General features: G+C 40.9%; 2 protein-coding genes across 4 annotated transcripts in view; both read left to right on the top strand.

Moving 5' to 3' along the window:
• The window catches only part of HERC2 (HECT and RLD domain containing E3 ubiquitin protein ligase 2), a 103,922-nt gene extending 101,634 nt beyond the window's left edge, over positions 1 to 2,288 (top strand). For all 3 annotated transcript variants that reach the window (XM_085055685.1, XM_085055695.1, XM_085055675.1), the window contains exons 92-93: positions 462 to 674; positions 1,285 to 2,288. In XM_085055685.1, the coding sequence (XP_084911811.1) occupies positions 462 to 674; positions 1,285 to 1,557 (486 nt within the window). In that variant the 3' untranslated portion in view covers positions 1,558 to 2,288. The remainder of the gene's footprint in view (positions 1 to 461; positions 675 to 1,284) is intronic.
• An 11,478-nt stretch (positions 2,289 to 13,766) lies between these two features.
• The window catches only part of OCA2 (OCA2 melanosomal transmembrane protein), a 193,090-nt gene continuing 181,939 nt past the window's right edge, over positions 13,767 to 24,917 (top strand). Inside the window, exons 1-2 of the mRNA XM_085055664.1 lie at positions 13,767 to 13,963; positions 15,174 to 15,264. The gene's annotated coding sequence lies outside the window, so the exon portion shown is untranslated. The remainder of the gene's footprint in view (positions 13,964 to 15,173; positions 15,265 to 24,917) is intronic.

Below are 24,917 nucleotides of genomic sequence, written 5' to 3'. Positions count from 1 at the left end.
CCCACATTAAATGCTGTTTACAATGATTGCTTTGTGGTTGAAAACCTTCAATTCAAGGAAAGAATAGAAAATGTTTAATTGCCCTCTTGGTATTAGTAATTTTGATGTAGCTGAGCAGTGATGTAATGAATTATTTCAGGAAGGAACAAACAAGTAAAACCAAAAAAACCCCACATGCCAAGAATCTAGGAAGTAAATTGAAGATATTTGTCTGAAGTAAAATGTTTAATTCTTCATGTGATTCAGGAACATGAAAAAAGGTCATTCCTTTTGCGTGATGGGAAGATGTATATTTAGTATTATTGTACTAGGAGACTATGCATGGCACTTCAAATATTTGAATGCTCAGTTTGTCAGTGTAAAAGTTAATTAAATATTTTAAAGGAAAGGAAGGAACAAATTGCCTGTGATTGATTTGATTGGACTTGCATAGCCTATCATCATATTTTGCTTTTTTTCAGGTATGTGGAAGCCCCGATATTCCACTTCATCTCCTGAAATCTGTAGCAACTTACAAAGGCATTGAACCAACTGCTTCCTTGATACAGTGGTTTTGGGAAGTGATGGAGTCCTTCTCCAATACGGAGCGATCTCTCTTCCTGCGTTTTGTGTGGGGCAGAACAAGGCTGCCCAGGACTATTGCAGACTTTAGGGGGAGGGACTTTGTTATTCAGGTAAGATATATGGCATGGGGAAAGTTGGGGGCATCTTAAAAAGCTGGTAGGGGACAAGTAGCAGCATGACTTAACAAAAGACCAGCCTGATTTCATGGAACTGTTTCGCAACATTACATTGTAGATTCAACAGTGCAACAGAGATCAATAATGTGTGTAACTGTTCTCTCTTGACTTGGACAAGTGGATGTTCATTTAATTCCCCAGCTATTTGTTTCTCTGTATTTTGATAGTTTTCCTCTGTCAGTTAACTGGTTTTGTTGTAATTGATTTTGCATTTCATTCATTTTATTTAATAATTTCAGCTAAATTAAAACCACACAATCTTCAAATCATCTTTTGATATCCTCTGAAGTAATACAATCTTTTAAAAATTGTTCCTAACCACATATTCATAGTCAAAGCAGCTCATACATGTCTGTTTTTATTTATTGACTTAACGTAGGGAAAACGGATTTGGCCTCTTCATTGTTCTTTCAAGGAGCTTCAGCATCAGAATCAGAAATATAACATGCTGTTTAAAAAAAAATCCCGGTTATTATTTCGATATTTTTTTGTGTTTTGGGCAGTGAATCAAAAATATAATGCTTTTTTCTTTTTCTGTTAACAGGTATTGGATAAATACAATCCTCCAGACCACTTTCTGCCTGAGTCATATACTTGCTTCTTTCTCCTGAAGCTGCCCAGGTATTCCTGTAAGCAGGTTCTGGAGGAGAAGCTGAAGTATGCCATTCACTTCTGCAAGTCTATAGACACTGATGACTATGCCAGGATAGCACTGACGGGAGAGCCAGCGGCTGATGACAGCAGTGATGATTCTGATAATGAAGATGCAGATTCTTTTGCTTCAGATTCTACACAGGACTACTTAACAGGCCATTGAAAAGTAATATGAGGAGTAGTTGTTAAAAGCACTGAGGCAAAATGCCAAAATGACAATGAAGCCAAGGACAGTTTAGGTTTCAGAAGTGAGACTGTATAGTGAGAGGGATGATAATCTTCTGAACATGGGGAAAGTGTGTTTGCTACTCACAGTAGGACTTAAGGATTACAGCTTAATCCATCAGCTTAAAATAAATGGCACAGTATATGGGCATTTAACATTTATTTTAAGAGCTGAAAATGGCCCCCCATAATGCTGCACTACATTTAGAACCTTTGTGTTTACTGAAGTGTTGTAAATGTTTATATAAATATGGTAGTGCAGCATCCAAAAGGCAGTGAAACCTTTAAATTGTGGGTGCAATAGGTTTTTTTCATATTAAGTGTTGTGTTCTGTGCATCTTCTTGATTGTATATTGGAAAAACTGTGCAACAACGGAATAGTATTATAAATATTTCAATTAACTTTACTAGAAGTTTGTTAAAAGTTTTTGAACATTGAATAAACATTATTCCTTGAAATTCTTCTATAGATAATTAAAAATGGCCAATAGTTTCACCTCCACCCCTGGTTTGTATATTTTAGCTTATGCGTTATATATCTCAAATTTGATACCTTTCTGTGAACAGCATCATAATTCTTATCATGGAAAGTGTACTGTATATAATTGGTGCCATGTAAATGCAAAAGTTATAATTTCCCTCTAAATAAAAGTTCTGCCACATTAAAAACCAGTATGTGTTTTTTTTCATGGTAATGCAGCTGCTACATGGAATGAACATTGAAACAGCTCTACCAAGAAATGTTTGTGCAATTTAGAGCTTTTGACCAAACTGCTCCACCAATAGCAGGGGCATTGCCAGAGACATTTTATGAGCTACAGTCTAGGTAACTTGAGCAAGTCTAGATAACGTGTTAATTGTAGTGATTAGGTACACCTTGTTCATGCACTTGTTCCTAAGGCTGCTGTTGTCAGTAATGGTGAATTTTTTCTAGGACACCTGGGAAGAAATTTTGAGAAAGTGTAAGGGAGAGATATCATGAAGTACGTGAACATGAGAAGACTATGATGACACTCACATAACATCGTATCACTGAGAAAATTTAAGTCACCTTACAAGGCATGGTCATGACACATTGGCACAGGACACGTTGATCATGACACATTTCTGACCACACAGTGTATGCACTAGTTTTTCAAAATAAGAGAATAAGATTAAATTGTGCCAAAACATTGATAGTTTACTTTAACATCTAGTAGTAGGTGATATCATACCATTTCTTCACTAATTATTTGGATAGGTATACTTCAGTATTTAACATTTTACAATTATGAGTGATTCATTCTCTTTTAGTATGTGCATTTTAGTTCTGTTCCAACTAGATTAATATATTAACTGTGGTCAGGAACTAGGTTTTCATGAGACTTAACTTGGTATTTCAATATAGTGGTGAAACTATTGGTAACTAACTTAAGATGTTAAGTGTCAAGTGTTTTGAAAAACGTTAGCTTTAGAGTCCTCTGTTTTGTGCTGAAGATCTCTTGCAATAGATGCCTCTGTCCTGATCCTCTTTCACTGGACATTCCAGCAGTCAGGCCTGTGCTCTGTCTTCCAAATTTGCTCTGTCTGCTGGTGAAAATTGCTGCATCTTTTTGAGTCTTAAAGGTGCAAGAGTCAAAAACCTTTAAGAAACCTCTTTTATCTTTGCTGCTGAATTGAATTTCTCCTGAGGGTACAGAGTGGAGACGTAGTAAAGAAGTGCTCATGTGGTCATCTGCTGCCCTTAGTCATGGTAGCACTGGAGCCTGTAGGCATCCAACTTGATCAAAGAGATTCTGTAGTCAACTTTTCAGGAGATGGGATGAATGAGTCATGCCCAAATCTCAGTCCAAGGCCTTTGACCAAGTTCACTTGCCATTCTTGAATTTCAAGCCCCATTTAAGAAGCATATGGGCTTAAACATGGGCTTTATTTGAGAAGCATATGGGTTTAAACATGGAGTTTATAACTTGCTTATAGGAAAGAAAAACAGCATCAGGGTTTTCTATCCAAGAAAAGCAAAAGGGAAGTAGCCTTTATGTAAGGAATCCATTTGCATTGGTAATTAGTGAACTGTAAAAGGTTTTATTTTGCCTTCCTCTTTGTTTTCCCATCCTAGCAGAAGAGTGTTAGGCACCTTTTAGGTGATGCTTATCACCTGTGGCCTGACTTACAGCATTTCATAGATGATCAGATTGGAAGGAGCCGCAAGGATCTGTTCCAACCTTTATTGGCAAAAGCACAATTTAGACGAGATGGTTCAGCAGTCTGTCCAGCTGTATCTTAAAAGTGTCCATGTCGGGGGATCTGCCACTTCCCTGGTGAGATTATTCTGTGAACAATTTTTCTCTTCTGTCTAATAGGAATCTCCTCGGTAGTAACTTGTACCATTACCCCTTGTCTTTTCCATGTGACTCCTTGTGAAAAAGAAGTCTCTGTGTTCTTTGTAGGCACCCTTTAGGTACTGAAACATGCTCATAAGGTCTCCCCTAAGGCTTCTTTTCTCAAGGCTGAACAAACCCAGTTCTTACAGCCTTTCCTCACACGGCAGGCCTCCCAGTCCTCTGGGCCTCTTTGTGGTCCTTCTCTGAAACCTCTCCAGCCTGTCCACATCTTTTTGCACAGTAGGACCAAAACAGCTCAGTATTCCAGGTGTGGCCTCACAAATGCCAAGTGGGATAAAGACTACTTTTATCTCTGCTGGTGGTGTCCATCTTGATGTAACCCAGTATCTCACTGGGTTTCTTTGCTGCAGCAGGACACTGTTCATTCATGAGTAGACAATGTCGACCAAGACAGTAAATATGTCGTAAAGGGTGATCAGGTTTGTCAAGCACAATTTGCCCTTTGAGATTACCTGCTGGCTTTTCCCAGTCATGGGGTTTATCTGACTTGTGATAGCCCCCCAGGAGGAATTGTTCCGTAACTTTTCCCAGGGACTGAAATAAGACTGCTGAGCCTTTAACTTCTGGATCATCCCTTAAGACCTCCTTTTAGATGAGGGTGATATTAGCCTTCTTGCAGTCTTCTGGGATATCCCCTGATCTCCACAGTTCTCCAAGGTTGTAGAGAGTGGACCCATGATGACATCAGCCAGTTCTCTTAAACACTCTTGGATGGATAACATCAATTATAGGGGTCATCAATTTATAGGGGTTGAGCTCTGGTAACAATTGACACACAACTCTTCCTTCACAGAGGGTGAGTCTGCGTTTGCATCAACCTGGATTTTTGTTCCCAAGGCCAGAGGCCCAACAGTGCTGGTAAAGACTGAGCTGAAGAAAGTGGTGAGAACTTCTGCCTTTTAAGCATTGCTGGTGACTGATTGGTGACCAACACATCTCTCCGGTTGCCCAGCAAGTCCATGTTTTCCTGCTGTTTCTGCTGCCAATTTCAGTTCAAGCTGACCTTCTTGTTTTCTAAGTGCCTCTCTGCAAATCCTGCCGATGCTCTTGTAGTTCTCAATGGATATTCACCCACTTTTCCTGTAGCCCATACCCATCTGATGTGATCCTACAGCTGTGTGAGTTGTCATACCATGTTTTGGATATTCCAATGATAATAAATTTCTGACTGGGTGCAGAGCCCCAGCTCCTTGTGTTTGTTGCCCAGGCTGCATGCATTGGTATGCATACACTTGAGGTGGTTAGTCCTGAGGAACATTTGCCCTGCTCCTGTTGGCTTGGCTGATTCCCCAGTGGGTTGTGATGGAGGCAGTGTTGCCTCTTTGGACTCTACCACTTGAGTCGTTCAGTTTTAAGCTTGCTTAATCAAGCTGCCCAGCCTGCTGCCAAAGATTGCCTTGGCCTTTCCAAACAGGAGGATACCATCCCTTCCTAACTTAGTATTTCTGAGAAGCCAGTTACTGTTCTTGAAAAACCATTGTTTCAAGTGGTCAAAAAAAGGGATTTGCTCTTAATGGACTTTTAGGTGCAAATTCCTAGTCTGAGAAGGAAAAGGACTCAATCTTCCAAAATTACATAAAGGCTTCTAAACAACTTTTGAATAAGAACAGAAAGTCATTGAGTTTCATCAGGGAGTTCAGGCAATGTGACCCATTTATAATCATAGTACATGTTCCATAATATGTTACTCAAAGAAGTCTTCAGACCAGCATATGCTTTCCTCCCCTACAAGCATCTTAAACAGCATATGTACAAAACTAAATCAATCATAGTCTCCTAGAAAAAGTGGAAGCAGTGTATTCCAAAGATTTCATTGATAAAACATGTTCCTTTTTTAAGTCAAAGATAATGTACAGATGTAAAGTGTCCTTTAGATGTTTTCTTTCAAGGTTAATCTCCCAAAAAACCTTATTAAAAATTATGGTGTTAATTAAAACATGCCAACACGGTTCTTTTACTCAACTGGAGTTGGAAGGTGAAAAATTGGTGGGAAAAAAATACTCTGTCATGGTGTCACATCCTCGTCTTAAGTGAAAATTGCAACAAAGCAACACAGCTGTGAATGTGACACAGAAACTATTTGTGAATTGATGCTCCTCATACTTGGAAAAGATTCTGCTGGTTTGGGTGTCTATCTCAAATGTGAATGCTGATGATATATCTACAAGGCACCATTCTTTCACTTTGCATTTTGTCATCTGATGGTCAGCGACCACAGTTGTGCGAAGATTTCTCAGAAAGGCAGAGTAGAATTGTCTCAATTGTTTCCTGACTCTGATCCTCTTTGATCAGCCCTCTCCAGTAAGTTTGCATGTGGTGCACTAACATACTTGAAAAAGATTTCTGCAGAAATATTTTGAGAGATCTGTTTGGAGGACAGGGATATAATGTAAAATTCTCTAGGATTGTCTTTTGTAAATGGTCAGTGTTAAGTGAAAAGAAACTTAATGGGCACTTGCATGTACTTACTACTGATAATAAACCATAATAGGGATGGGGTACAGCACTTCTAGAAAATAAAGTCTAAGACAGGAGTATAAATCTTGTTCCCCTGTGAGAACTTCATCACTGTGTGCGGGCAAAAAGTGCCAATGTGGTTTGGTGGTCAGCTGAGCTTTGTTATGCTGTTTGGCAGCAACTCATAGGGGCAAAAAAACCAAGGAAGTGCAACATCAAAATTTCACAGGTAAAGAAAGCTTCAGGAAATATGTGAAGGTCTCTCCTAAACTGGAAAGACTTTTTGAGCAAGACTTTTGCACATGTCCTTCCTGGTTCTGCTGCTTCTCATGTTTTTCATCAGTTTCATCACACTGACCTAGAAACACCCTAGAGAACAGGGTCCATGTCCAAAATTAAGTTGATAGGAGAAGGGCTGTCTGACCTGAGCAATGCAGAAGTCAGTGGGTTATGGAGTGCTGTGCATAGCAGGAGGAAGAAATCAAATGCATGAAATGCCTTTGTGGGTGTATGTAGTGAGATTTGGGCTGCCTTGAGTGAGTTGCTCTTCCTCCATGATCCTGCAGAGGACAGGGGATTCCTGGGGGAAAACTGGCTGGACAAAACCAGGAAAGAAACAAACTTTGGAGTACAAATCAGGCACTTTCCTGCCTGTGATCCTGGGGGCTGCTGCTTCCTGGCAGAGATGCTGACTAGGCTCCAGTCTGTGGTACTTGTGACCAGAGTTACCCATGTAGGAGATAATTGCCCAGTAACCTTTGGAAGCTTTCATTTTGGAAAAAAGGAGTTAAAGACCCTCAACTGTTCCAGCAGCTGATGCCAAGGCTCCACTTGTGTCAGCACCTAGCACCGCTTCTCCCACACAGCCCCATGGATCTCGGTGGTGGCTGGCACTCAGTCCTTGCAGCACACATACACATGGGATAGAGAGTGCAGACATGCCGAGGGAGAGTTACTAGAAGATTTAATAAGAAGATGTAAAAAGACAGAACAAACTGTGGTGGAATCACTTTTGGCTTCAGTCCCGGGCTTGCCTCTCAGTCTGGATTCCACAAAAAATACTGCCTGTGTGCTGCAGGATGTCAGTACCAGGTTGATATTTGTTTCCAAGATGGTCTTGCTTGGTCTCAGGCAGTTTACAGTGCAGATAAAATACCCGTGTATAGGCATGACCAGGGAGGGCAAGCTTGTGGGAGATTTTCAAGCTTCCTGTGTGGTTAAGGCACAGGACCAGGAGTCAGGAGATTCAAGTTCCTGTGTTGTACAGAAAAGTTGTTTCAATACATAGGCTGCATTGATGCAAGTTATCTCTACATGCAGTTCTTTGACACAGCCATGGCTTCATTCTTGCCAGGCAGTATCACCTCCTCATCCCTCATGGAGTGGTACCAATTGCTGCTAAGTCCTCACAGGAGATGGTAAAACAGCTGTTTGGTGGCACTTCTGGGAGATTCAGGTTATTTTATGGTCTCAAAACAACCCTGAGCCAGCAGCATTTGCAGGAGTAATCAGTGGCCCCTCTACCCATCAGAGCCTGGATTCACTTCTGCTGCTTTTGGGAAAGAGGTGAATTGAAACTACTGTACACTCATTCACTGACATGGCTGGTCTTGGGGTCATTTCATGAGTTTTCAGTAACTTGTCTCTTGCCTGATGAAGACAGCAGTTCCTAATAATAACATCATAACCATGGTACTGCTGGGTTGGGAGGGGTTGCAAAAAGTGTCTGCCCTGGGTTATCTTGAAAAGCCAATTTGGGAATGGCAGTCTGCTCTGAGAAGAGGCTATACTGTGCAGGGGTGAGATTTTGGCAGGGCAGAAGTCTTTCATCTGGTGAGCTACTAATGTCATGAAGTGAAATGATGCTCTTCTGCCACTGAGATGGACTTTGTATTGCCAATACTGAGCAGTCCTCAGCAGCCTGTGTGACCAGATCCACCCTTCAGAGATGAACATTTGCATGTAGCTCAGAAATGCAAGGCTGGTCAAGGTCTCTGGAGGTCATCCCTGGTGGTGTTGCACAGCTGTTTTTCCTTCAGTATGGCATTTTGGTCTGATGGAGTTACATCAGTGGAGAGTAAAAAGTCAGAAAAAAACCCTGTCTAGTGAGATGAAAGTGACTGTCTTGTGAAGCATACCTCTCCTCTGTTCAAATCCAACATGGATTTATGGTGAGATGTTCTTATAGCTGAGCTTATGGGAGCCAGATCTGCTTTAAGGAGTCTGGAAAGAAAATTCTTTTCACTGGTTTTGCAAATGCAGAGGTAGAGATGTTTCTGCTCAACCAAACTGACACAACGGATTTTGTAAAATGGATTGGGGCATGTTAAGTAGTATATAATAATGTTATGACTTTCCTAGCAATATAATATATAAAATATGTGTATATAATTAATTATCATAATGTATTGCTATTAATTATACACATATTTAGGAAAAAAATGGTAGAGAAATATGCAACTTTGATGGGCAGAAAAAGCCTTACGAACCACTATTAAACTTTACTGAAAAATCTTAGCAGTCAAATATCTCCTTTACTGAAAAGTTCAGAAAACTTTCCAGTTTAAGCAAATTAGTTTCACCTCTGCTAGAAAATTACTTTCACCTCTGCTCTGCCTCACACACAGAAAAAATGGCTCCATAACCCCATTTAAGACTAAGGTTTACCTCTGCATGGACACCAGTGTAACTGTCCTAGAGTAATTATTTACCTTGCCCCACTCCAGCCCAGTGCAGAGGTGGAAAGGGGAGAGGGAGTATATGTAGTTACTCTGCAACAGATGTAGAGACCAGCAGAGGTGCAGAGAGATGTAGAATTTGTGGCCACTCAGGATTTGTTTCTCTATGTAAATGAGAGACCCACACAGATAAAGCTTTCTCTTTTTAATTGCCTCAGCTGAGTTGTGATTAATCCTAAGGACAAGGGATGGCTTTTGAACATGAAGCTCCCCTTGTGAAATAAGTACTGTCTCATGCTTCTTTTGACATATGTGCTTGAGCATAAAAGGGCGTTTGCTCTTTCATTTGCATCTTCTTTTACAGAGTAATGTAATGATCCTGGGAGACCTCCCTGTATCACCTGGACACTACTGTGCTGCCCCTGTGCCCCTGAGGCAAGGTACAGATGTCCAGCAGCTCCCTGGCCTGTGAAGATGGGCAGCATTGGGCCTGTGGAACAGCTGCATAGCCAGGGACTATGGCCATGAGCGGAGCAGTGTCAGGCAGGCACTGAATGCCACATTTCAGAGCTCAAAGCTGAAAGGGTCCTGTTGTTATCTGCATTCCTCCCTGACCATATCCCATGACCTGTTGCGTCAGAGTACATCCTTTCAGAGTACATCCAGGCACAGATAATAGGGCTGGGATGGGTGTCTGTGTCCTTGCCAGGGGCACACTGGGAGCAAGATCAAAAGTTCATGGATGCTCTGCTTTTCCTGTGGGCCATCCCACCGCTGGTGAGGCACACTCAGTGCTGGGCTGACCGGTGCGATGACAATTGTAGCATGGTGTGAAACACTCAGAGACCTCCAATAGTAGCAGAGTGCAGGATAGGTTGGTGTAATATCACTAGGGACTGAATGAACCACTAATGCTGTCTTAGCCTCATCCTGAAAAAAAAGTCGAGGCTGGCTGCCAGAGATGGTTTTGCTCTCTTTTTTCCTTGCTGCAGCCCTGCCTGGAGGAGTTGCTTGTTCCCATGTTCTCTGGAAAGGTGAATCTTTCATTAAAGTTTGATGGCTCGCAGAATCACAGAATGGTTTGGTTTGGAAGGGACATTAAAGATCATCTCTTTCCAAGCTCTCTGCTATGGACAGGGACACCTTCCACTGGACCAGGTTGCTCAAACCCGTATCCAGCTTGCTTCAGGTTGGTGTTCAGCAAATGGACTTTTTTGTCTCTGTATTTTCACCACTTCTACTCGCTACTGCTCCTCTCACCCTCCCTGTGGACAGGCCCTCACAGGGGCAGGAAAAAAGAGGGAGATCCAGGATCAAACAAGTAGAAAAAAAGTAACTGAAGGAGAAAGGAACAGAAGAGACAGATGAGGATGGAGCCCAGCCACAGCTTGGCTCAGGCTTGTCTGAGCCTGGGGTGCATTTGCCCAATGCAGCTAGAGAGGAGCAGCAGCATGGCCTCAGTGTGGTGTGTGTGCACATCTGCCTCATGGGAAACAAAATGTTCCTGATTAGAAAGACCCCTTGCAAAGACATCTCCCTCTTCCATTCATTGTGCCGGGGCAGCAGACCTCTCCCTCTGGAAGAATTCTCTACTTCGGCCCCCAAGGTTTCATCCCCACCCACTACATCTACATGTCTGAGTTGAAGGTCTCCATGACAGAACTCAGTGTTTATTCTCCACATTTTGGGAGTGGAGGCTTACTTAACAGAAATGATACAGTCTGGAAAGTTTTTAATCTCATCCTGCAGTGGACAGCTGGCTGCTGTCAGGGTGTCCCTTCTTCGACTGCTGACTGCACTGACCTTTCATCTCCACGGAGTACAACTGTGAGTTCAGACCTGTGACTTTTGCATAGCCGTGCGAAGTTTGGGGGATGTGAAGCATTTGAAGCCCTGCTGCGGGCTGGGATAAGTTATGCATTCGAGACTTCTGTGTCGCTATTTAAAGCGCAGGAGAGCAGCCCGGTCACTCACCCACCCCGCTCTCCCCCAGCAGCGGCGGCACGGTGGGAGGGATGAGCCGGGGGCTGGAGGAGCTGCCCCTCCTGCTTGGGAGGCACTGCCGGTGGCTTCCCTGGCAGCCCCTCCGCCCCAGCGCTGGGCGGGCAGCGCTCTCCCGCCTGGAAAGTCCGTCAGGAATGCGAAAGCGCCTCTCTGTTGGTCTGAGCTCTGTAGTTTCACACAACAGACAGCCTGTTTGCAGGCACTTACTCCCTACTGAGAAATGAGTCTTTCCTTCACCTCCAGCAGGGACTTGGTTAGAATGCACGGGCTATACTCTTTATCTATCTATCTATCTATCTATCTATCATCTATCTAATCTATCTATCTATCGATCATCTATCTATCTATCTATCTATCTATCATCTATCTATCTATCTATCTATCTATCATCTATCATCTATCTATCTGTCTGTCTTTATCAATCTATCTATATCTATCTATATCTATCTATATCTATCTATATCTATCTATATCTATCTATCTATCTTGACTTCAAAACCAGGATTTTCGCCATAAAAACCTTGAGAGGGGCTGTCAGAGCCCCCATTTTTGCTCTGGAAAGAGAGACAACCAGAACCAAGCCTGGTTTGCCACACAGCTCTGGTTAGGTCTGTGGAAACCAAGAAGTTTAAGAACTTGGTATTACAAAAATGATCCCTGTGAGTTCAGATCCCAGTTAACTCTGATTTCACTCTACAGACTTAGAGACTTGAAATCCTAAATCAAACTGAGCAGCATCACTGCTTTCTCTAAGCAGTCTTTTCTAGATGAGATTTTATAATTAGCTGGTGTTTTTTGAATACCTTTTTTTTCCCACTGCAGATCCTTCTGCAAGTGCAAGGCATGATGTTCCTTCCACTTGGTACATTCAGCAGCAAGCACCACTTTGTCTAGCATGAATATATAATGCTTCTTTGCTTTTCCCCCTTCAATTTACTAATAGAATTAGAGAAGCAAAGAAAATTTCCCTAGCAATATAAGGACAACCAACAACATTGTATCCCCAGTTTTCACAATTCCAGTGTATTTGGAATGAAGGAGAATATCACAAATGTTTACTACGAGCATAGTAAAGGCCACAATATTCCACATGCCAATAACCTGCAACTAATTTGGAGTTTTCTGCCAACTCCATTGTGTGTGGCATCCTCTCACTAATTCTCTGGATTTCTGCCTGGCCTTCCACTGTTATCATGGCCAAGCCAGTAATGTAGTACAAGTCTTAATGGAAATGTAGGTTGAATGGGGTGATAGTTGTCTGGTGACCTCTTACAGAAAACAGAACAGTCTGCATCCCTTTGATGTATGCCCTCTGGAAATCCTACAATTGCTGTACAAATCAGTGATATCTTACTTCCTCCTTACTGTGCTCTCTTCTGCATTTTACATGATCTGTAAAGAGGGACACTTCATCATTTTCTGTGTTTTTACGGCATCTCCTGCTTTGGGGTCCTCATCCATGGCTGAAGCACCCAAGCAATACAAACACAAATTAATTGCTATAAAGCTGAAGGTAAAGGCCTATGGGTAAAAATAAAACAGAAGAAAAAAAGCTTTGAAGAATACACTTTTGGTTGATTAAGTACCTCCAGCACAAATTAAACACTTTAATAGAAAGTGCACAATGGTCCACTTAGCGCATTCCCTCACCAGACTCCAGCAATTAGTGGCTTTCCCCAGAAGCAAGGGAGACAGGCTGTGGATGTAGATCCATGATATTTATCAAATAGGAACATTGGAGATAACTACTGATGACCTTATGGATATTCTTGAGGGAGCTGGAAGTGTTAATCTCATATTTAAATATTAGAAGGTCAAAAATGGTTACTTATCTTTCAGTAGCAATTGCTTCTTTGGGAAGGCTCAGCTAGCAGAAAGCATCATTGCTATTTAATAACATGCAGTTCTTCAAGGCAAAATGCCAATAGCATCATTCTCTTTGTGAAGAATAAATGATGCATTATTTTCCTTTGTGCTCTTCTGCTTGTAGCTATGAAATTAACAGAGCATCTGTTTCTCCAGTTGGCATATACTCTATGCAGAGTGTAGATTATATTATCTTTTATCAGTTTTTGTCTAATACAGACAAAAAGAGTTTAGCTGATGTGGTGCTTAATTATCATCCCACTGAGTATTGCAGTGGCATTTGTAAACCCTTGAAATTCCAGTATAAGGGACAAGAATGAGTATTTGTCAGGACAATCTTGTTAGTAATTTCTAATGGCTGAAAATATGAATTTCCCTTCCATAACCCTCCCCTCCCAATATGCCCAGTTTTTCCTAGTGAGAATTGCTAAATCGGTTATTTTATAACTTTGGTGGCAGTTTAACAATGGCACTTCTCTGTTTGACTCCTGCTTCCTGCCTAAAATGTCTTAAATTTCTTCCTGCCTAAACTGCTCAGTGAAGCTAATCATGACCTGTGTGCTCTTTCTCTCTTTGCCACTTGTTACGACCATCTCAGGCTTCCGAAGAGCTGTGTTTGGGCAGAGAGTAACGGGTGCTGGGAGAAAGTCGAGTGCTAGTTCCTCACTGAAATCACATGATGGCAAATCTGGGAATTTCTGCTTCATTTATGAGTGGGCAGAGAATGCAATGTCACTCTCTCCCCATCCAGAGATGCTTACTACAAAGAACTGAGCTGGATTCTACAACGACAAAGTTATTTACCCAAATAAACTCTCTCTCCAGAAAGCAAGGGGCATACACTGGCTCCCTCAGCTGAACCAAGTCTTTTATTTTTGACATCTGTGCATTTTTATTTTTTTTGGTTTTTCTTTTCAAACAAAAGAACCGCTTCAAGAATTCTTCAAAAGAGCAGGTAAAATGCAATTTTTCTACAAAAAATGTTTTTTAGAATAGTTTAATGCAGTTCTGTTATTTTGTGAGCATAACTTTTAATATGTGCAATAAAATATTTAATATTAAAAGTTGGTCAAACTTTGCAATAGTGCAGGGACTCTGGACAGCATTTACGTGTACCTGAGTGTTCAGCATTTTAAAACATCAGTGAGACAAATGGAGTATATGTTAAAATATCCAAATTTGTTTTAGTTATATTCCCTTTTACCTTTACGTTGTCTCAAAAGTTAACCTTTCCTAGACTGTTTCATATTTAAAAGATTGTTTAAACTTACTTTTGATTGTAGATTCTTTAAGGACTCAAACTTCTTGCTATTGTTAATGTATATTATCGTTGCCCTTCCTATTCAATTTATGTGTAAGGGAGGAAGTTCAGGTTTACTTTTTGGACTAGATGTTCTGTAAAACATGAAGCTTCATGTTCAAAAAGTTTATTTAGATTCTGTGTTTGGAGATAACCCATTGATGTGGAGTGAATACATCTCTCAAGTAAAACGATTGAATAAAACATGAATAACTTTTCTGAAGCATTCCTTTTAATGGATTTACCCATATTGGCTGTATTTGTAACAAGCTGTTGTGATTTTTCCAGTCACCTTGCTGGAGTAGTTTGCCAGCAAGTGAGCAGTCTGCAAACCAACAATGGGCTGGTCTGTTCTCAGCCTGCTTTTGCTGAAAGAGTAAGAGGGTAAAACTGCCACATTTCCCAAGTGCTTGAGATTTTACAAATTAGCTGTGGATGTTTGGTTTTCAATGAAATTTAAGGTGAGAAGTCAGGGAATCAGTCACTTAAATGAAGTTATCAACTTTTTAAATGGGGAATGTTTATATGTATATTTTTTTTAATAAAATCTGTAACTCATATGAAATAGATGTTGAAGGGCTGCAGCTTTTGAGACTTGTGGTCCAATCAACATATAGGAAATCTTTCTGTATTTCTCAATACAGTCATAGATGGAACGCAGACACTCACTTCCTGAACTCTCACAAAAATAGTTGGTCCTCTCACATGCTGCTGTCAGAATTCCTAGTAGTTCCATGAGGGCAACTGCCAAAAGCTGCCAAAAGCTCAGCTTTCAATGCAGAATTTGGTCTAAGGGTGGGAGGCTGGTTTGGACCTCATCAGCTCTCTCCTGAGGCATCCATATGTTGTTTTCTGTGTTAAGCAGGACACCATGATTTAGTCTGAAACATTGCTGGAACTAAGAAGAGAAACCACGGATGGCAGAATTGCTGAAATTTAGAGCTGAACAGATCCTAGTGAGTACAATCTAGTAGAATTGTTTGTGTTGTGGGCTTTTCCTTGGCTAAATATAGGAGGAGAAATGGTTCCTCTCTGCAAACATTTTGGATGCTGTTTGAGTAGAAACAAGAAAAAATCAGGCTTGTGGCCTGATGTCAAGGGACAAAAAGGGAAGAGGACAGTATTAATCTAAGGGATTTGTCTATGATTTTCTCTTCAGAAGGTATGTTAAATAAAGCTGTATGTATATATATCTATATAGTAGAAGGACTGAAAAATTTAAACTTTTGCCTTCTTTTTCCTTGGTAGAGAAATTAAGTACAAATGGGATAGAATGTATCACAGAAGCAGAACCTTGTTAGACTGAGACAATACAGCAATTATTTCTATAATGTTTCCCAATAACAATAGCTGCAAAAATACTGAGGAAAAAAACCCCGCAGTTCTGGGTTGGTTTTTTTATTCTTTTTTTTTTCATTCTGTGACTGAGTGCTTTTGCCAGATCACATTTTCCCCTGTGGATTAACTTTGAACTGCCAATTAAAAGTTATTGCTAAATCCTGTTACAGCAGAAAGCCTTCAGGCTCATACGGTTAAGATTTGGCCGTTGCTCTTTCACATAACAGATTAAACTGCTGGGATTTTATTAAATTACTTTTGTACATTTTATAGAATAGCCACATAGCCAGTATATTTTTTAGTGAACAGGTAGGAACAGTATTAATTTCTGCTTATTTCATTCAATTAAAAAAAAGGGAAAAAATTGGAATTGAGACAAGAGCAAATACTGTTCTTAACACATTGTGTTAATGGTGCAATAAAGTTTGCCTGTTGATATAGTGATGACTGGGTTTCTTCTCCATGAGCTTTAAAAAACCCTGTCCTACTGTCCTGTCAGCCTGTCCTACTTAGAAATGAAAATTGCTGAAATCTGTGTGGCAAAGGTTAGATGACCTTTCCTACAATTTTCGGGCAAAGGAGACAGAACACTGCAGTAACCTGGCTGTTTCCAACAGGCACACTCTGTGTGTCATTGCTCTGAGCAGGGACAATTCAAACATTATCTCAGAAGCCTCAGAATGCGTTTTTAATGTGGTCACTCTAGGATCATCAGTTGCTTTAAAATCTGTGTGTCCAGCTACAAACAGAGCAAACAGGAAAGAGAAGTGAATCCACTGATATTTCAACTTGCCTGAGAGAAGAAAAAACCATTCAGTGTCTATTTAAAAAGCTGCATAGTTGTTATCAAAACAATCAATTCAGTCTATGATATGTTGAACATAAAAATGTATTCAGCCATAAATCACCATCTGGGTTTTCCTGTTTTCCATGATTTAGCCCTGATCCTGTGATCTTGTTAAAAAGACTGAATGTTTTGATCTCTGCAGAAGTACGACTGCACCCATCATTCTCCTATCAAACAGAGCAGAAAAAGGGGTGTGTTTTTCGATGAGTAAAGATAGTCTGGAATAAAATAAAAGTTATGTTCCTGTTCAATAAATGAATGGGTGTTTCTATGCAGGGTAAAGTATCTTCTGGTTGATGAATGACTTTTCCTTGAATGCATCAGCTTGTTTTGAAGTCATCTACGTGGCACCAGTCTAAAGAAGTTGTAGCCTGGCAGAAATCCTTCTGCAGCTTTCAATGGGTTTAGGCACCAGGTCTGTGGTATTCCAGGAGCCTATAAAAAAGAGTAAAACAAGTACTGAAGAGGAGTCTTTGATAATTGGTAGCAACAGCCATAGTGGGGATTTCTGGGGCTTTGGACTTCTCTGTCAGAGAAGATGGCTTTTAAAACGGAGTATCTGGAAGTGCAAAAGGTCCAGGGGCTTTTGAAGTTTCATAGTTTTGAAGTTTTCACAGGATTTTTTAGTATGCTTGCCATTCCCTAGCCATCTCCACCAGCCCTCTCCCCCTCCATCCCCTGACAGCAGATGACCTTATCTTCTTTCTATTTTTGTATATTATCTATGGTGATATGTCACTTCAGAGGCTTGCAGTGACAGTCGTCTCCAGGCTGTAGAGGTCTCATTTGATGCTCATTGCCTTTTGCTAATTTGCATGAACTCATGCAAATTTTTACCCTTTTGGGAGGGGTAATTATTGTTGCATTTATTTGATCTATAGCACTGCCAGCACACCCTGTGGATGCCACGCTTGAAGTCTCCTCTAACCATTTCTCTCCTCTGACATCAAGTGCTTGCAGCAGAAAACTTCACCTCTTTTACACATATCATTACAATTATTGGTTTAATCTAACATAGAAAATGCATCTGCTACATTCTTTTTAAAGTTAAATAAAGCATCTTGGCATGATGAGTCTTATAAATTGCAATTTCTAAATTGACCACAGCATCAATTATTTTTTTAATAGACTGGTCTATGATCTTTCTGGTTGCTTCACACAAAGGGGACAGCAGGGTTGGGGTTTTTTTGTTTAATTTTTTTTTCCATGGTTCCCAGCTACTGAATTCTGCCCAGCCCCACAAAACTGCTTTCTGTTAATATTGCTGTGGTGTTGCAGCTTGCAGCTCAGCCACCAGAGGTTTGAATCTGGGGAATGAGGTAGAGCCTCATTCAACTACTGCCACAGCTGCAGTTCTCAGCAATCTTACAGAGGTGGCCTACAGGGCACTCTCCTCCAGCAGGATTAGAAGTGGTGCCATTGCTTTTCCCTGACTGATACAGTGACTCCTGAGAAATGTTTAGTGAAGTATAAAGGAGAGAGGCTTGTTCATGCTGGGGTGCTTACAGGTTGACTCAAAGCCAGAGGCTTGCTCTGCTCTCAGGCTTTGCATCAAAATGTGTAATATTTTCTTTTCTATTGTGCATGGTATAATTTGTTAAAAATCTCTTTTTTTTTACCTGTAATGAGACCAGGAAGACTTAAAACATACAGTTTCATCCCAGTCCAGTGTCAGTAAGCCAATACAGTTACCTGACTTTCGTATTTGTGAATTTGTGATTATCATGGATTTGTTAATTACTGCACAAGGAAGAAGCTGTCCCACAGGGCGTGAGGCACAGCTGGGATGGATTTTCTGCTCTGCAAGGAGCACCAGCAGGGTGAGAACAGGGAGTGCAGTGAAGAGCAATTCCAGCTGCACCGTGTGGGAACTGCTTTAATGGGGGTGCTGGAAAGTTTACTGTTATGTTTGAAACTAAATCAAAGCAGAAATATGAAGTGTGACATTTGGCGCCAGACCCTGATTCTTGAACACCCTCAAAGGGCATTTATGGGTGATTTTTCCCCTGAAAGAGGTTCTCTTTCAGAGAAGTAAAGAAATACAGCATTTTGTAATTGCTTGTCCTAGAAATGCCTTTTTGTTATGGCTTCGTAGTTTTGTAAGTGTGCAATTTGGTTTTTGATTAGAACAGCTGGATTGGTTGAACTACTTTGTGAAAACTATATTTAATTCATAACACAAACATAACAAAAATTTAAGATTTTTACATTTTCTTGGAAACAGAGCAGCACAAGGTGAAAAATACCAAAATATACGCTATGCAAAAATTGGAGAGATGATGCAACTGTTCAGAACCTAGCTGATAAACTACTACTGCTCTTAAACTACAGCCTCTCTTAAGTCAGACATTAACCATAGTCTATAGCCATAAGCATAATTGAGGCAATATTTCTTCATCTGTACAGACATCATCCAATAATTGTATGATTATGAAGAAGCCATTTTAGTGTTTGCATGCCTGTCTCTCTAGTGATTTATCTTTAAAAACTCTGTCTGTTATTTTTGGTCTCTAGTTTTAGTTTCTAGTACAATTCATGCTGTAAAAGCTGCCATAAATTTCACAAAACTGTGGAGATCTCATGATAGATGAGTAATTTATAAATTTGCTTTTGTCAGACTGATCAGAGTTCTGGAAGCAGAAATATTTGTCAAAGCAGTATCAATTACCATCAGTAGTGTTCATCGTCAGTAATGTTCACTCAAAGAACTTTTGAATATTTGCCATTTGTATTTAGGAATGTATACAGGAAGATTTCTGGTTAAGGGGGCTGTTTAAAGGAAGAACAGTTTCTACCTGTTTGGTAGGTCTGGCAATATGTTTTATTTTACCTTTTCAAGGACAAAATGTATCTTTGTAAATCTCTGTTAATTGTGTTCTTATTAGATAATTAATCTTTCTTGCTCTGTCTCACCAGTAGCAGGTAGAATTTTACCTGGCAGTTGTGAAAGGCCATGAGCTAATTACGGAGTTTTGAATACAAATATCACTGCAATTGGAAAAAAACCCCAAATTAAGCCTTGGAATATACATGGACAGACAGCTGAGTGCCTCAAAGCTAAAGCTGGAAATTGGCAAGGCAGGGAAAGACAGAGGCACTTCAGTGGTGCTTCTGTAAAAAATGAGGCAGCTGAACACACTCTAATGGGCACAAGAAAATTTATTGGGAGAGCTTTAAATATCCTGAAACACAGTTCAAGCTTCAGTCAAGGACCTTACTTTTTCAACAATAGACCCAATCTCTTACAACATGTTGAAAGAAAGAGTCCCTGAGGTTTTTTGGGGTTTTTTGTGCTGGTGTTTTATACTCTCTTTTATAACTGCTTATACATTTATTTTTTTTTTCCAAATTGGCAGTCTTGTGCTTGTATGCCCCTGCTTCATTTACTTTAAAATTTTTTAGTGCACTGAATGGGGCTAGTTTAATATAGAAACCTGTGTCTCACTCGGCAGATATAATTTCTCATTGAAATTCTTTTTCCTGGGGTGTTACACTAAGAAGCTCAGAAGCACAGGAGAGAAAGTGCTGAACGATAGCCAGTAGTGGACAGTTATCTTTTATCTGAGCTGGACAAACACACTGCCCATGAATAGCTCTTCATGCAGCAGCTCGAGGGAGGCTCTGGCTGAGCAGGGAATCAGGGGGGTTTCAGTAAACGTGTGGGGAAATAGGGGGTCTGTTTGTAGATCCCCCCCTCCTCCCACAGCGGGTACTGCATCCAGCTGCTCCTCAGACTGTTCTCTGAGCAGGAATGCCTCACTGCTCCCTGAGGAATTTTACATAATGGTCTGGCTGGTCAGCTGAGGGCTGAGTGTCAGTCAGCCAAGTGCTCTGGCTGTTCTCGTGTGCGATGGGCTCTGCCCCTCGCCTGGCATGTCTGTGGTATAGTTTCAGGTGGTGGCTTGCAGAGATGGGCTGGAGAATAAACTTTGCAGGAGTCTCTTGGTAAAATAAGCACCTATATTAGCTTTGGAAACTGACCTTTTGAACTGATAAGGAGATACCTGCTTCTGCCTAAACCTATTGAGAGAGGGGATTAGGTGCCTGGTCCTCAGACACTGTGACACTTGAGAAAAACAAATAAATGTGAATTTAGACTCAGAGAAGCATCTTTGAAAAAATAGATACAACAATCACATGTACACAACCACTTACAATTAGAACTCTTGTTTGTTTTAAGAATCTAAGGACTATTGCTCTACATATGTAACCTCGGTGACCTGTGATGTGTTAACATTTCATGTCAGGCTGTTAGGGAGCATTCCTTCCCTCCTGTGACATTTTTCTTCTGAAGAAGGAAGCTGAGTAATTTCAGTGAACACTATGGGCTGTGATATCAATGAATAAACTAATGCAGATTTTTTAAAGTAGCATGTGGTATAGAATTTTCTTCTTTTTCTCCTTGACATTTGCTGTGCATAGCCCTTGTTAAATCCCCAAACCCACTAAGCAGTGAGCTTTATCATCACATCCATCCCACTTTTATCTGGATCTGCCCAGATAGGAGACAGGATAATTGTTTCAATCCATCCTTGAGGACAGTTATGCAGTGGTGGCCATAGCTGCAAGTTTGTAGTTTTTTCTCTTTGTGATGTTGGTGCTACTCTGCCACACATTTTCCTTTCTTCCATTATATGTGACTAGCTGTAGATGCCAGTTCCAGTCCTACTGGGCACATTGGAAGGTGGGTCAGAAGTGTGTGTCTGAACTGAAATCTCCACACCATCTCCCTGTGCTGTGCTTTAGTTTGTGTATGGGAAACACCTCAGAGTGCACAAACTTTATTTGCAGCTGAGATTGAACCAAGAGATGTGCTCTCACTGCTCCTGGGCCCATGGAAACACACAAGGACAGTCTATACTAAACATTTCTGAGATTTAAATAGTGTACAGTTTAGGTCTTCAGCACCAGTCATTTACCCTGTAGATTTATTCCTATTGTGCCACAACAATTACTAACAAAGATGTAGCCACAGACAGCTCAGGGAGTACTTTCATCTTTTTTTATTACTATTTGGAACAATAAAGCCAATGCAGGGTAATAAATGAGATATTGTAATGTTCTTCTGTTCCTGATTCCTCTTGATGTTTTTCCAGCCCAGAACAAATGTTGTACTTCTGTCTTTACTAGGTCAGTTGTCTGATATCTTTCTTTGGCCATGCTGACAGCAGTTTTTTGCCTCCCTTTTACACTCTCTGTGTGCAGTGCACCCAAATTAAATTGATGCTTCAACTCCTAATCAAAAATCTGTTCCCAATATATGAAGGTTATAACTTCAGAGTGTGTACCTTTATAAGGGCTGTGTGGTCATTAATGCCATGAGAATACACTTTTCTGCTAACATTTTCTGTGCATCAGATTTCATGCTTGGTCCTTTTTCTTGTCTTGGATATACAGGCTGTTCAAGTGCTAGAACCAGTGGATTTGGTAAGATAAGTGGTAAGGAAATCACCCCGAGTGACATGTTCAATAAGATCCTGATGAAACTCCCATGTTTACTGAAGTTTATATGACTGAGGATGCCAGCAGTCCTCTTTTATCCCCATTCCCTCTCACTGTTCCTCATAGCACCTTTTTGCATCTCTTTCTTATTTTATTGTTTATAGCTTAAGCGTGTAAGACTCTGTCATGATATGCATGCTTCAGCTTCACTAACTTAAATGGTCCAAATTAAATAATAGTAATCCAGTTCATTTGTATGCATGTAGAAAACACAGTGAAGCTTAGTGGATTCAGTGTAAAACCATTCTCCCTCGTCCTACATCTATCTTGTGTAAGAAGTCCCTATTCATCTATTTTATAAGCTCCCTTTAGGAAGTGGAAGGTGCTACAAGGCCTCTCCAAAGCCTTCTCTACTCCAGGCAGAGCCACCCCAACTATTTCAGACTGTCTTCAGAGAAGAGGTGCTCCAGCCATCTGATAATTTTTCTGGCCTTCTCTAGACTTGCTCGAACACATCCATGTCTGTCTTGTACTGGGGCCTCCAGAGCTGGATGCAGCACTGCAGGTGGGGTCTCACCAGAGCTGAGCATAGGGGTGGAATCACCTCCCTTGCCCTGCTGGCCACGCTGCTTTGGATGCAGCCCAGGACATGACTGACTTTCTGGACTGTCAGTGCAGATTGCTGGGCCATGTCTAGCTTTTTGTCTACCAGAACCTGCAAATCATTCTCCACATGGCTGTTCTCAATGACTTCTCCCAGTCTGTGCTCATATATGGGACTACTCTGATATAGGTACTGCACCTTACACTTGGACTTGTTGAACTTCATGAGTTTCTTGTGGACCACTTCTCAAGCTTTGCCCAGGCTCCCCTGGATGACATCCCTTCCTGCGATTGTGTCACCTCCACTGCTCAACTTTGTTTCATCTGCAAACTTGCTGAGGGAACACTCGATCTCATTGTCTATGTCATTGAAAGGGACATTAAGAGCAAAAGATGTTAAAGTCAGGTGAGAAAGCAGATTGCCACGAGCTTTTTACCCATACTCTGAGTGTTAAAAGGGAGAAAAGCCACTCTATGTTAATTTTCCAGGTTCTCTTATTGTGCCAAGTGGGGAATTAAAACGACACTATGAGTCAGTGACATCCTTTGCAAGGTTGTTGGACAATCCCTGCTTGAGCTGCAGTAAAGCATCTGTGCAGGTGTGGTGCAGGGTGGGACCCCACCTGGGCAAGTGAGGCTGTCCAGCCACTAATACCTGAGGGTCCCACTGAGCCCAGCAAGCTCCCCGTGGGGACAAGGGTCCCTTTTAGCAGCTTCCCAAGAGAAACAGGGCCTGAGGCCTTGCAGTTTTGAAACAAGAGTTGGGCTGACAAGACGAGCACACGACTAAGTCCCTCTCTGGCATGCCCTGTTGGAAAGCATATTTGCTAGTTCCTTAGCTTGGGGCTGGAAGGGGAGGCTGCAGGCATCAGCATTCATCATCATCGTCATCATCATTGTCATCATCATCATCTTCCTCCTCTACAGGGATGTAGAATGAGCCAATCCACTGGGACTGGAATCATGGGGGTCAAACACCCAGAGACATCCCACTGGCCACAGGGACTCAAAGGGAAAGAGCAGAATAATTTCTCTCCTCCCTTGGAGGGTTCATTTTGAGAGTCTTTTGCTTTTACTGCTGGAAAATCCAATTAAAATACAATGTCTGGCTAAACTTAGTATCTTCATCACAAAAGAATAATAAGCACTCTACATTTTGTGTGTCTCTCAGCTAATGAGTTCTCCTCTTTTATAGAGAAATTCTAAAGAAAGATTTTTATTATCTTTTTTTTATTATTATTAAGAAAGGAAAAAAAAGATAGTCTAACACAGTACCTCTCAGACATCCAGCCCATGTCAAGGGCTGCCAAAGCATGTAGAGTGTGATTACAGCTTTCTATTTCATTGCTGAGTGGCTCTATAAATAACAGTATTCAATGAAAATTGCTGGCAGAAGCATTGCTTTTAAAGCATCAAAATGTACAAAAAAATCTCAATAACTAGATGCTTTTTTTTCCACTTAAGCCTCCTAAGGCTTTATAGGTCCAAAAGGAACAGATTACTATAACAATTTTTGAAACAACTTTTCTCTACTGTGATAACAATTTCTGTTTTCCCTCATTGCTATCAAAGATCTGCAAAGCCAAGGTTCTAAAAAAACAAATTCCAGTTGATACTGAGACTGATTTACTTCCTGAGCCAGAAAATTAACCTCAAATGAATTTGAAATCATGGACCAAAAGGAAATCTGTACAGCTGGACTTTTGTAGCATTTGGGACTTGAGGGGGAATCTCGACTCCATTTCTCACATTCTTATCACACATTTGCACATTTCAGCTAGTTTTCCAAGTGTTGGACTGAGAGTCATGCCTTGTCTAAGTAGATGTCCCACTGATAGCTCCAGTCCAAAAGACACTGCCAGGCTGCTGTCCTCAGTAGTTTGTTTCAGTACTTAATCAGTGTGATGACTTAAATAAAAAAGTAATAAAAATCAGGCCGTATTTCCTGTTTGAATTTATCTGGCTTCAGCTTCAAGCCTTCACTTTGTGTCATGCCTTTTCCACCAAGTTCAAGAGGCTTTTAGAACCAGATATTTTGTCTCTGTGAAGGTGGTGCAGTAACTGAGTCATTGCTCCATCCTTTTCTCTTTTTCCTTTTGATGGGAACAGATGGAACACCTTCCATCTCCCTTGTGGTATGGCATTGTCCCAGACCCTGAATTATTTTAAAGGAGCTTTATTTTCTATAGTGCCGCCCTCCTTCCAAATTCTATTCCAAAAGGGGAGCCCTGGAACTGTACCCAGCATTTGGTGGGTAACAAATCCTTATATGGAGGGAAAAAACCAATCTCAATTCCTACCCACTTACACCTTCAAGGATTGTATTTGTCCTTTTGCTATGTGGTGCAGGAGATTGTAGGCTTGATTTGTCTATTATAT

The sequence above is a fragment of the Lichenostomus cassidix genome, chromosome 1, assembly GCF_008360975.1.
Source record: "Lichenostomus cassidix isolate B80296 chromosome 1, HeHo_3.0, whole genome shotgun sequence".
NCBI lineage: Eukaryota > Metazoa > Chordata > Aves > Passeriformes > Meliphagidae > Lichenostomus > Lichenostomus cassidix.
Note: the sequence above shows the minus strand (reverse complement) of the source record. Positions and strands in the feature narration are given on the sequence as shown.